At 41.7% G+C, this 12,276-nt stretch overlaps 1 protein-coding gene across 5 annotated transcripts in view; it reads right to left on the bottom strand.

Moving 5' to 3' along the window:
* CCAR1 (cell division cycle and apoptosis regulator 1) overlaps nt 1-3,759 on the bottom strand; it is a 69,573-nt gene extending 65,814 nt beyond the window's left edge. For 2 of the 5 annotated variants that reach the window (XM_047760193.1, XM_047760195.1), the window contains exons 1-2: nt 3,537-3,627; nt 2,237-2,358 (exon numbers count right to left, since the gene is read on the bottom strand). In XM_047760193.1, coding sequence (XP_047616149.1) covers nt 2,237-2,309 — 73 coding nt within the window. In that variant the 5' untranslated portion in view covers nt 2,310-2,358; nt 3,537-3,627. Of the gene's footprint in view, nt 1-2,236; nt 2,359-3,412; nt 3,630-3,659 lie in introns of those variants that run through there. The other 3 variants (XM_047760192.1, XM_047760191.1, XM_047760194.1) reach the window with 3 other exon arrangements.
* Between the last annotated feature and the right edge of the window lie 8,517 nt (nt 3,760-12,276).

The following is a 12,276-nucleotide window of genomic DNA, read 5'->3' as shown; positions in this document are numbered from 1 at the left end:
TGAGGCATAGGCTGGCAGCTCTAGCTCCAATTAGACTCCTAGCCTGGCCCTCCACATGTCTTGGGTGCCGCCCTAAAAAGAAAAAATAATAATAAAATAAAATATACAAAACAAAAATAAAATAAATAACAAGAGTATAGGGAGTTCTTCGTGGTCTAGTGGGTGGGTCTCAGCGCTTTCAATGCTGCAGTCTGGGTTCAATCCCTGGTCTAGGAACATCAAGCCACTGCATACCATAGTTAAAAAAAATAAATAAACAAAATAAACAAAAAATACAAGAGTATAGTGCATGTTTAAGTAATTACAATAAAAATGTTAAGACCTATAGGCAATGGAATTCTATTAGATACGGATATTCTATTAGAATACAGATATGAATTTAAAACAAATTATATGCAGGAAAAAAAGGTAAGCATGCTTCATTTACTAAAATACCAGCATACAGCACTTGCTTCTGGGTACACAGTAGTTGCTAATAATTAGTTTCATTGAAACTAAGTCATTATCGGGTTCCGCACTACTTAACACATAGTAGAAACAGTTGGATCTTAACTAACATAATCTTTATTATTATTTTTAGTTGTCTGCAGAAGTAATTATTGATTATTTAAACCGTCAAATCAAGAGTAATTAAAATAAAATTTTAATAAGTGTAATAAAATAAAAATAATATGTATAATTTTCTGTATCCATTTCTTTAAAGAGAAAGGTCATCTACATAACTAATCAGGTCCGTCAAATTTAGAACACTAGAATTAGAAGATCAGTGTCTTTGCCACTGACCTCGAATCACAAAATTTTAAGTAAGTAGAAATGAAGCAAAGAACCAGTATCAGCTATGTCATGAATAAAAATATATTCAAATTAATAGAATAAGCTGCAACTTTTCTGGGTACTCAAAGAAACTCAAAATCTCATTCTGTAAACTCCTTGGGAAACTTGTTTTAAAGCTCAAACTGTAAGTAAAGAAATGGTTAAAAAAAAATTCTTCTTAGGAGTTCCCGTCGTGGCGCAGTGGTTAATGAATCCGACTAGGAACCATGAGGTTGTGGGTCCGGTCCCTGGCCCCGCTCAGCGGGTTAAGGGTCCTGCGTTGCCGTGAGCTGTGATGTAGGTCGCAGACGTGGCTTGGATCCCGAGTTGCTGTGGCTCTGGTGTATGCCGGTGGCTACAGCTCCAATTCGACCCCTAGCCTGGGAACCTCCATATGCCGCGGGAGCGGCCCAAGAAATAGCAAAAAGACAAAAAAAAAAAATTCTTCCTAAGGGGAAGAAACACTGAAACAAACAATTTCAAGGACAAATTTTGTTACTTTATTTTGAAAGAGACATTTTCTTTTTTGTCTTTTCTAGGGCCGCACTCTCGGCATATGAAGGTTCCCAGGCTAGGGGTCTAATCCGAGCAAAAGCTGCTGGCCTACACCAGAAACACAGCAACATGGGATCCTAGCTGCATCTGCCACCTACACCACACCTCAAAGCAATGCTAGATCCTTAACCCACTGAGCAAGGCCAGGAATGGAACCCTCAACCTCATGGTTCCTAGTCGGATTCGTTAACCAATGCGCCACAACAGGAACTCTTGAAAGGGATGCTTTCTTGACCTTTATTTTGAAAATGTAAACATTCATTTGCTCCTTTTACAGCTATTTATGTGTTTGCTTGGTTTTTCTACTTTAAATTCAAATAACTGAAAAACAGTCATGTATAATTTTTCATCAAGTATGGATTAATACACTTACTTTAACTTTTGAATACTGACATCTTAACATGCCATATGAGGTAAACTAATGAATGAGTGGCTGTTAACATAAACTAATTTATTCAATTTAATGTTTGAAAAACTATATATAACTCTCCAAACTAATGTGTAAAACAGATTTCTTTACTAGTTGATCCATGAATTGTTAAAAAGAAGCTTTATACATAAGCTTAAAAAATACAGCATTTTCCTGCTGTATAGCACTGGGAAGTGTATCTAGTCACCTACGATGGAGTATGATAATGTGAGAAAAAGGAATGTTTATGTGTATGTGCAACTGGGTCACCCTGGTATACAGTAGAAAACTGACAGAACACTAAAGCAGCTATGACAGAAAAAAATAAAAATCATTAAGTAATTTTAAAAAAGGTGAGGCATTTGTGAACTGTTTACAACATTACGCAGAGCCTAATTCATACAGTTATAACATGTCTCCCAATCCCACATTTACAGTATGTGTATACAGAAGCCTGACCTGGCTGAGATACTGCAGTGGCTGTAAACTGAGTAGCCCATGGCGGATTCTTCTGTCCTCCAAACTGAGCCATGATAAAAGAGGGGGGCAACCTTCGCTTGTTTGTCTTCTACAACAGCGATCTATTAAGAAAGGAGCCACACAGTTCAAAGTTCAACCAAACTATAAATACAACAAAAGCATTTAAATTTTCAAGGACATCTTCCTAGACCAAATATAAATAGCAAGAGGCATATGAAACGTCCGATACGCAGTAAAAACATTTTACATCAAGAAGTTGACCAAAAGCATCTGATAGATGACATGAGGAGCTAACTTACAAGAAAGGCACTTCCTTCGGCGACTACAAACTGTCACATTTAAACAGAAGACCATCTGCTGCTATCTACCCAATTCTTAGCAATAAGAAGTAACACCGCTTTACGCAAGGAAATACAGCCTACATGTGTCTTTTGGCCAAGAGCTGAAGACTGAAAGTGGCAAAACCAATAACGGAAATTGGGACGGAGACACAGAACAAAGGTATTCAAGAATACCATTTAAATAACGGACGTCTCCTTACTTTCAAGACTAGGGAAGGGTCTGGGGGCCCCTTTACCCTCCCTTCCCTCGATGGGAAAGACAGTTGAAATAACGGACGCCTCCTTAAAGCACTAAAACGAAGACCCCTCCCCCTCCCAACAAGCCAGAAGTGGCAAAGATCCCAGGCCGCGCCCCCATCCCCCCCTCCGCCTCGGAGAGGCCGGGGCACTGCTATACATCTTTCTCCAGCGCTAGCTCCTCACGGGCCGCAGACCAGTGGAGGCGGAATCCTCCGTCCCGCGAGACGAAGCAAAACGCCAACAGGGGGATAGCGAGAGCTCTGAGCCCCTTAACATCCCCCGAGGAAAGGAGACGCGGAAAAGGCCTCCATCCCACAAATCCGTGCTACCACGAGCGGCCCCTACGCCCCGGACCTGAAGCCAGGAGGCTAAAGCCGCAGCAGCTCGGGAACGAGAGACTGCAGTCAGCAGCCCCTTCAAGCCCTCCGTGCCAAGGCTGAGGCTCGCCGGGGGCACCTGAGGGGCCACCGGAAAAAAGCGAGGCAGTGGGGGAGGGGCCGGCCGCGCGGGGCCTGCTCCGACCCGCACAAAAGGGACCGTGTCCCCTCCCGTCCCAGTCCCACGAGAGCCCCACCGTCGCTGGCCTATGGACGCCGTGCTACCAAAGCCGTCGCGCTCGGCCCTTCCGCGGATCCGCTAGGGCTTTAAAACCTCAGTTGGGCCGCCCGCCGCTCCAGCCGCGACGACCAGAGCTTCACCTGAATCCAGTCTCGGATAAGACCGAAGCCATTTCAAACCCGTCAGTTTTGGGCGCATGCGCCAACTTCCCCGTCTTCCTCCACGCCTCTCCCCCACCCAACTCGCCGAGGAGCGGCACTTACGGGCGTACGTTCTACGTGCGCGTTCCCCAGCTCGACTTCAATACGCTCACGCCTTTCGCTACGCCGCTAGAATTAGAGCGCGCCTAAGAAGGGTTACCTTGGCTTCGCGTAACAATGAGCCTGTGTCCCTGCGCAGGCTCAAAGGAAAAGGCTTTGCGAGTGGGAAGAACCGCCAGTCACGTGATCCGATGACCCCCGTCGCCATTTTGTTTTTTTGTCTTTTTTTAAAAAATAATTCAAGTTCTTTGAAAAATGCATATAAGCCTGACATCCTAATTTTTTAAAAAAACTGAGATGAAATTGATTTCACATATAATTCACTCGTTTAAGTGTTTTATATTGTATAGTTCAATGTCTTTTAGCAGAGTCATAACATTACGCACCCTCCACCTTAAAAGAAACCCCTACCCACGAAGCAGTCACTCCTTAATCCCTTCTCCCTGCAGCCCTAGGCAACCACTAATCGGATTTATCTCTATGGGTTTGCCTATCTTAGACTTTCATATTAATAGAATCATACTGACATACGGCCTTGTGTATCTAGCTTTTATAACTTAAGATATTATGTCCAAGGTTCATGTTGTAGCATGCATCAGTACTTCGCTCCATTGTATGGATAATACCACAATTTGTCCATTTGTCATTTGTTCATTTGGGTTGGTTCCACCTTGGGGCTGTTTGCTATGAAGGGTCACATACAAGTTTTTGTTTGTACACCTGTTTTCAATTATCTAAGATTTATGCCTAGGAGTGGATTCTGGGTTACATGGTAATGTTCTACTTAACGTTCTGAGGAATTGCCAACCTGTTTTAGTGACTAAACCAGTTTATATTCCCACAAGTAGCAAAATTAAGTGTCCATTCCATGAATATGGAATATCTTTCCATTTATTTAGGTCTTCCTTAATTTCCTTCAGCATGTATTGCAGATTTTGGAATTCCATTCTTTTTTTTTTCTTTTCTTTTCTTTTTTTCCCTCTTTTTAGGGCTGCACCAGAGGCATATGGAAGTTCCCAGGCTAGGGGTCAAATTTGACCTACAGTTGACAGCCTGTGGCACAGACACAGCAATAGGGGATCCAAACTGAGTCTGCAGCCTACACCACAGCTCAATGCAATGCTGGATAATTAACCCACTGAGTGAGGCCACGGATCAAACCTGAATCCTCATGGATCATAGTCAGGTTTGATACTGCTGAGCAAGGATGGGAATTCCCCGAATTCAACTCTTGCATCTCCTTAAGTACATTTAATTCCTCAACTGTTTTTTTTTTTTTGTTTGTATTGTTTGCTTTTTTTTTTTTTTAAGGGCCGCAGCCACAGCATATGGAAGTTCCCTAGCGAGGGGTCAAATCACAGCTGCAGCTGCCAGCCTACTCTACAGTCACAGCAACGCACGATCCAAGCCATATCCAGGACCTACACCAGCTCATGACAACACTGGATTCTCAAACTACTGAGCAAGGCCAGAGATCGAACCTGCATCCTCGTGAATACTAGTTGGATTCGTTTATGCTGCACCACAATGGGAAATCCTTGTTTTGTTCTTGGATGTTACAGTAAATGAAACTTTTTTTTTTTTGGTCTTTTTGTCCTTTTAGGGCCACACCTGTGGCATAGGGAAGTTCCCAGGCTAGGGGTCTAGTCAGAGCTGTTGCTGCCAGCCTACGCCAGAGCCACAGCAACCCAGATCCAAGCCGCATCTGCAACCTACACCACAACTCACGGCAATACCAGATCCTTAACCCACTGAGCGAGGCCAGGGATAGAACATGAAACCTCATGGTCCTAGTAGGATTCGTTTCTAATGTGCCACAGTGAGAACTCCCCAACTTCATTTTTTGTTTTGGGTATGTTTTGTTTTGTTTTGTTTCCTGGCTGCACCCACAGCCTATGGAAGTTCCTAAGCCAGTGAGTGATCTTGCACCACAGCAGTAGCCTGAGCCTCCAAAGTCATAACACTAGATCATTAACCCACTGTACCAGAAGAGAACACCTTTACTTCACTTTTTGGATTGCTTATAAATAGTTTATAAAAATGAAACTGAGGAGATCCCATTGTGGCACAGTGGAAACAAACCCAATTAGTATCCATGGGTGTTCCATTCCTGGCCTTGTTCAGTGGGTTAAGGATCCTGCATTACCGTGGGCTGTGGTGTAGTTCGAAGAGGCAGCTCGGATCCCCTGTTGCTATGACTGTGGCATAGACCCACAGCTACAGCTCTGATTGGACCCTTAGCCTGGGAAATTCCATCTGCCATGAGAAAAAGAAAAAAAAAGAAATGCAATTGACTTTAGTATGTTGAACTTTTTTTTGCAGCTTTGTTTAATTAGTTTATTAGTGGTCTCTGTGTGTGTGTGTGTGTGTGTGTGTGTGTGTGTGTGTATTCTTCAGGATTTTATATATATATATAAGATCATGTTATGTGTAAATTGAAATAATTTTACTTTTCCATTCCAATTTGAATGCTTTTTATTCCTTTTTTTTTTTTTTGTCTAATTGCCCTGGATAAAATTTTCTCTAGGATGTGGCATAGAAGTAGTAAGATTAGGCATGTGGAGAAGTTCCCGTCGTGGCTCAGTGGTTAACGAACCCGACTAGGAACCATGAGGTTTCAGGTTCAAGCCCTGGCCTCACTCAGTGGGTTAAAGATCCGGCATTGCCGTGAGCTGTGGTGTAGGTCGCAGACATGGCTTAGATCCCAAATTGCTGTGGCTGTGGTGTAGGCTGGCAGCTACAGCTCCGATTGGACCTGGGAACCTCCACATGCTATGGGTGCAACCCTAGAAAAGACAAAAAAAAAAAAAAAGATTAGGCATGTGGAAGTTCACTGCCAAGGATCAAACCCAAGCCACAGCAGTGACAACACTGTGTCCTTAACTGCTAAGCTACCAGGGAACTCCTGGTTTATTTTTTTAATTAATTTTTTTTTTGTCTTTTAGGGACGCACTCATGGCATATGGAGGTTGCCAGGCTAGGGACTGAATCGGAGCTGCAGCTGGTGGTCTACATCACAGCCACAGCAATGCTGGATCCGAGCCGCATCTGTGACCTAAACCCCAGCTTATGTCAACACCAGATCCTTAACCCACTGAGTGAGGCCAGGAATCGAATCTCCATCCTCATGAATTCTAGTCAGGTTCTTGATTTTTTTTTTTTTTTGTCTTTTTAGGGCTGCACCTGCAGTATATGGAGGTTCCTGGATTAGGGGTCAAATCAGCTGTAGCCACTGACCTACACAACAGCCACAGCAAGGCCAGATCTGAGCCCTGTCTCTGAACTACACCAAAGCTCAGAGCAACGCCGGGTCCTTAACCAGATGATTAAGGCCAGGGATCGAACTTTCAACCTCATGAATGATAGTCTGATTCATTTTAGCTGAGCCATGATGGGAACTTCACTATTCAGGTTCTTAACTCACTGAGCCACAATGGGAACTCTGAGATATGGGCCTTTTATTTTATTTTTCATTTGTTTATTTTTTTACTGCATTTGTGAAATGAGGAAGTTCCCAGGCCAGGGTTCAAACCCATGCCACAGCAGTAACACCACCAGATCCTTAACCCACCAGGCCATTAGGGAACTCTGAGACTGGCCTTTTAAAAAGCCATTCCTGGAGTTCCCATTGTGGCTCAGTGTTTAACGAACCTGACTAGCATCCCCGAAGACACAGGTTCAATCCCAGGCCTTGTTCAGTGGGTTAAAGATCCAGCGTGGCTGTGAGCTCTGGTGTAAGTCGCTGACTGCTTGGATCCTGCATTGCTGTGGCCGTGGCATAGGCTGGCAACTACAGTGCTCAACCCCTAGCCTGGGAAATTCCATATGCAACAGGCGCAGTCCCAAAAAGAAAAAAAAAAAAGCCATTCCCACTCTGAGATTATAAACTAAATTTTCTGGAGTTCCCATCATGGCTCAGTGGTTAATGAATCCGACTAGGAACTATGAGGTTTCGGGTTCGATCCTTGGCCTTGCTCAGTGGGTTAAGGATCTGGGGTTGCCGTGAGCTGTGATGTAGGTTGCAGACACGGCTCAGATCCCTCATTGCTGTGGCTCTGGCGTAGGCTGGTGGCTACAGCTCCAATTAGACCCCTAGCCTGGGAACCTTCATGAGCTGCGGGAGTGGCCCTAGAAAAGGCAAAAAGACAAAAATAAATAAATAAATAAATAAATTTTTCTGAAAAATAAAAATACAGAAAATGATATTTTTCAGTGAGTGTAATGTGCAACGTACAGATACATAGTTCAACTCGGAGATTAGGTTGTATTTACATACTGATGGGGGATCCAGTAAAGAGAGTACAGTTACAGGAGAAAGAAGCAATGAGTCTCTCTTGAAGAAGTGAAGTCCTTAAGGCTAAATTGGACAGAAGCCAGAGGACACATGAAGGGATTAACCTTTGATGGGAGGAAGGATATTTCCTTCATTGAAATAGGAAGCAGAAGCTGGATGCAGGTGAAAGTAGATTTATAAGCTTTTGCGGGGAGAAGAAAAGGATTTTTGCTCCATGGTTTCTAATTCTTCTCTGAAGAAAAAGGCAGTCAACATCTGAGAACAAATGTAGGCAAAGGTACACACAGACTGAATGGATTAGAGAAATAATATTGCAGGCCCAGTTGACATTAGTAACTGTGACTATGTGACTATTCGAGTTGCAATTCTGCCAGCATGCGGGGGGACCTTTGGATAATCCAGCCTCAGTAAGTAGAAAGGCTTCTTGGCCATAGGCCATGTGTTCTCTACATCTAAGAACACATGGAATCAATAACTTACTGCTAGGTGAGCAAGGCTGAGGCTGTCTCATTTTCATGAAATATTAAATATAATAACCAAGGAAAGAGGACCAAAACACAACATTCTCTCAGACTTTACATTATGCACTAGGTTATGAAAAATTTGGCATGCTCACTCCTTTGCATTTCTCTGTTGAAGAACAGAGAAATACCACCGCTAAGTTGTTCAAATAAGAAAGGCAAGTTTATCAGTTTATCATAAATCATGTATTCAATATATTTTTTGTTTGTTGGTTGGTTTGGGTTTTTTTTTTTTTTTTGGTTTTGCATTTTAGGGCTGCACCTGCTACATATGGAAGTTCCCAGGCTAGTATTTGAATTGGAGCTGTGGCTGCCACCACAGCCACAGCAGTGCAGGACTCAAGCCGTGCTCAGTGCCCTATGCTGCAGCTCATGGCAACACATGATCCTTTACCCACTAAGTTAGGCCAGGAATCAAACTTGCATCCTTATGGATACTAGTCAAGTTCATTACTCCTGAGCCACAACAGGAACTCCCTAAACGTGTTTTAAGGAAAATAAAATATCTTGAAAAATACTCTTGAATAATTTCTGTATCTGAATAAGTTCTGAACTTTTCATTCATGGCCTTTGAAATTAGCCTAGTAATAAATTTGGAACCTGGCAAGGAGAAAGAATTTTCATTGATCTTTAGCCAAATATTTTTCCTTAAATAGCCAGAGGGCTGATTTGAAAGAGAATGTAAGGTGTTGGTAAGAGAATGATTGAAATCAAGAAGTAAGCCAGGGAATTCCCTGTCATGGCTCAGTGGAAACGAATCTGATTAGAATCCATGAGAATTCAGGTTCCACACCTGGCCTTGCTCTATGGGTTAAGGATCTGGTACTGCCATGCCCTCTGGTGTAGATCACAGATGTGGCTCAGATCCTGCTCTGGCTGTGGCTTAGGCTGGCAGCCGTAACTCTGATTCGACTCCTAGCCTGGGAACTTCCATATGCTGTGTGTGTGGCCTTAAAAAGCACACACACACACACACACACACACACACACACACACACACACAAAAGAAAAGAAAAAGAAAGAAAGAAAGAAAGAAAGAAAAAAGAAAGGAAGGAAGGAAGAAGCCAGATAGGAGTTCCCTTGTGGCTTAGCAGGTTAAGGACCTGGCATTGTTACTGCTGTGGCTCTGGTTACAGCTGTGGTGCTGGTTCAATCCCTGGCCCAGGAGCTTCTGCATGCCATAGCGTTGGTCAAAAAGAAGGAAAAGAAGGAGAAGAAAGAAAAGAGAAAAGAGAAAGAAATAAGCCAGATAGAGAGGGAAAGATTGCAGGAAGAAAGAAGGATCAATGGAGAGTCCAATGAGATAGAAAGTGTTGTGGAAACAGCTGACAGAACAAACAGGAGAGAGAAGAGGTTAAGGTCTTGATGTGAGGTGTTTGAACTAATGATTTTGGGTTTTTTATTTTTATTTTTATTTATTTATTTATTTATTTTGTCTTTTTAGGGCCGCACCCGCAGTATGTGGAGGTTCCCAAGCTAGGGGTCTAATCAGAGCTGTAGCCATTGGCCTATGCCACAGCCACAGCAGTGCATGATCAGAGCCAAATCTTCAAACTTCACCACAGCTCATGGCAACGCTGGATCCTTCACCCACTGAGCGAGGCCAGGGATCAAACCTGCAACCTCATGGTTCCTAGTTGGATTTGTTAACCACTGAGCCACGACGGGATCTCCTATTTTTAATTTTTTTGCTTTTTAGGGTCACACCTGCAGCATATGGACGTTCCCAGGCTAGGGTCGAATTGGAGCTGTAGCTGCTGCCTACACCACAGCCACAGCAACGCTGGATCATTAACCTAGTGATGAAGGCCAGGGATCGAACCCACAACCCCCATCCTCATGGATATTTGTTGGGTTCTTAAACTGCTGAGCCACAATGGGAACTCCCAAGTATTAAATCTTATAGTCCTTTGTAGTTAAAAAAAATTGTGTATTTTGGAGATTCCTGGTGCTCAGTGGATTAAGGATCCAGCATTGTCACTGCTATGGCTCTCGTTACTGCCGTGGAACAGGTTTGAGCTGGGGACTTCTGCATCCTGCAGGTGCAGCCCAAAAAAAAAATGTATGAATTTTATTGGATATTACATTTAAAAAATATGATTTCGAGGAGGAAAGAAAAATTAGACCACCAGGTGCAAAATAGAAGTATAAAATTTATTTAAAACCAGCCACAAAGTTCTGTGTAATCAGGAATGATACAATTTGCAATAGTTTTTTTTTTAAAAACTCATGACAAAGATTTAAAATATAATTTCGATTACAGTATTCATTTAGCCTTATTCAGTTAGAACAACTTTTTTTAAAAAAAGAAACTTTATGCTCTAAATAAATGAGACACACAAGGAAAATACAATAGACAATTTTCACAACTATCTGTACATGTATGTTTCAAAACTAGTACATTTCATTTTGCTACATAAACATGAAATCATGTACAACTGCTGTGCACCAAAATTTAGCTTAATTAGGTCTTTCAAGTAACATGCAATTCCAACTCACAAGTCTTCAAGTACTGCTAGTAAGTGTTCCCATGTATGCAGAGCACTACATGTTGATCCTGAATTGAAATCATCAGGATTCAGATGATTTCTTTCCCTTCTCCATGTTGAAGTGCTTTTTCTTTAAACTGTTTCCCCCGTATGTTAAGAACCAAAACCAGATATTTGTGGGGTTTTAAAATCTTTTCCTTGCTGACCTATTTCATGGTACAGGATATTTAATACAGTAGGACGGCAATAGGTAAAATCCTCCAAAGGAAAAAAAAAAAAGTACAAAATAAATAGTAAATACACCCCAAAGAGAGAAGAGGTCAGCTAGAGATAGGATATTATTTGTGAAATTGCTATTTCACTATTGGGAAGTCAATACTATTCTATTTCGCCTTGGTGAAGAGTATGAATATTTTCCTCCCACTAATGATAAAAATTCAGTCTTCTTCTTTGAACCAAGATATTGATATACATGTGAATCTCCTTGGGAGGTTAACTCGTAGCATAAGAGAAAATGAAAAAAACAGAAACTGATGCTTTTTCTTCCTGCCAAGAAGTTTTTGGAGTTTCTCCTTAGGGAACACTTCATGATTTCTTAGTAACCTAAAGATGACCATCCACCTGCACATTACAATGCAAAAGCTGCCCTTTATATTTACTATAAAACCATTCTGGAAAAATACTTCTCTTAAAGCACCTATCGTTATAAAAGTTAAAAAAATGACCGTATGTCCTTGTGTTTTTTTGAAGAGCTCTTTTTGTAAAGTCCTATGCAGTCAGTCATTTATTTTTTTTTAATATCACAAAGAGGCATTAGTGAGGGCAATCTGGTCTACATTTTTCATTAATAACTCCTAAAATACTGATGAAATAGCCCAAATTTCCTACCTCTTTATATTTATAAAGAGCTTACTAAAAACTGTACAAATACATCTCATTATTTTTCTTAACCCTCTGGGCAAAGGTATGCTTAAACTGTCACCCAGAGATCTTATGTGGCTGGAAAAGTGGGAAAACAAAATAAAACCAATTCAAATAAGTGGGAGACAGAGCTATCTCAGAGAGGTCAATAATTTTACATTTTTACCGAGAGTGTCTGGGAACTACAATAGATTACCCAGCACATTCCCTTCAAGAAACTTGCATTCACTTTATTTTTAAGTAAATTGCATTTCAATCTACAAAACCAAATTTCAATTATGTGTTGCTGACCTTGGTCTTTAAAACACTTTTTAAAAAGTAGTTATTATTTAAGAAGTTTCCCTTTGTATCAGCAGTTTAGGGACATTCTTTAAAAAGGATCTTTTTTTTTAACA

The sequence above is a fragment of the Phacochoerus africanus genome, chromosome 15, assembly GCF_016906955.1.
Source record: "Phacochoerus africanus isolate WHEZ1 chromosome 15, ROS_Pafr_v1, whole genome shotgun sequence".
In the NCBI taxonomy this organism is placed as follows: Eukaryota; Metazoa; Chordata; class Mammalia; order Artiodactyla; family Suidae; genus Phacochoerus; species Phacochoerus africanus.
Note: the sequence above shows the minus strand (reverse complement) of the source record. Positions and strands in the feature narration are given on the sequence as shown.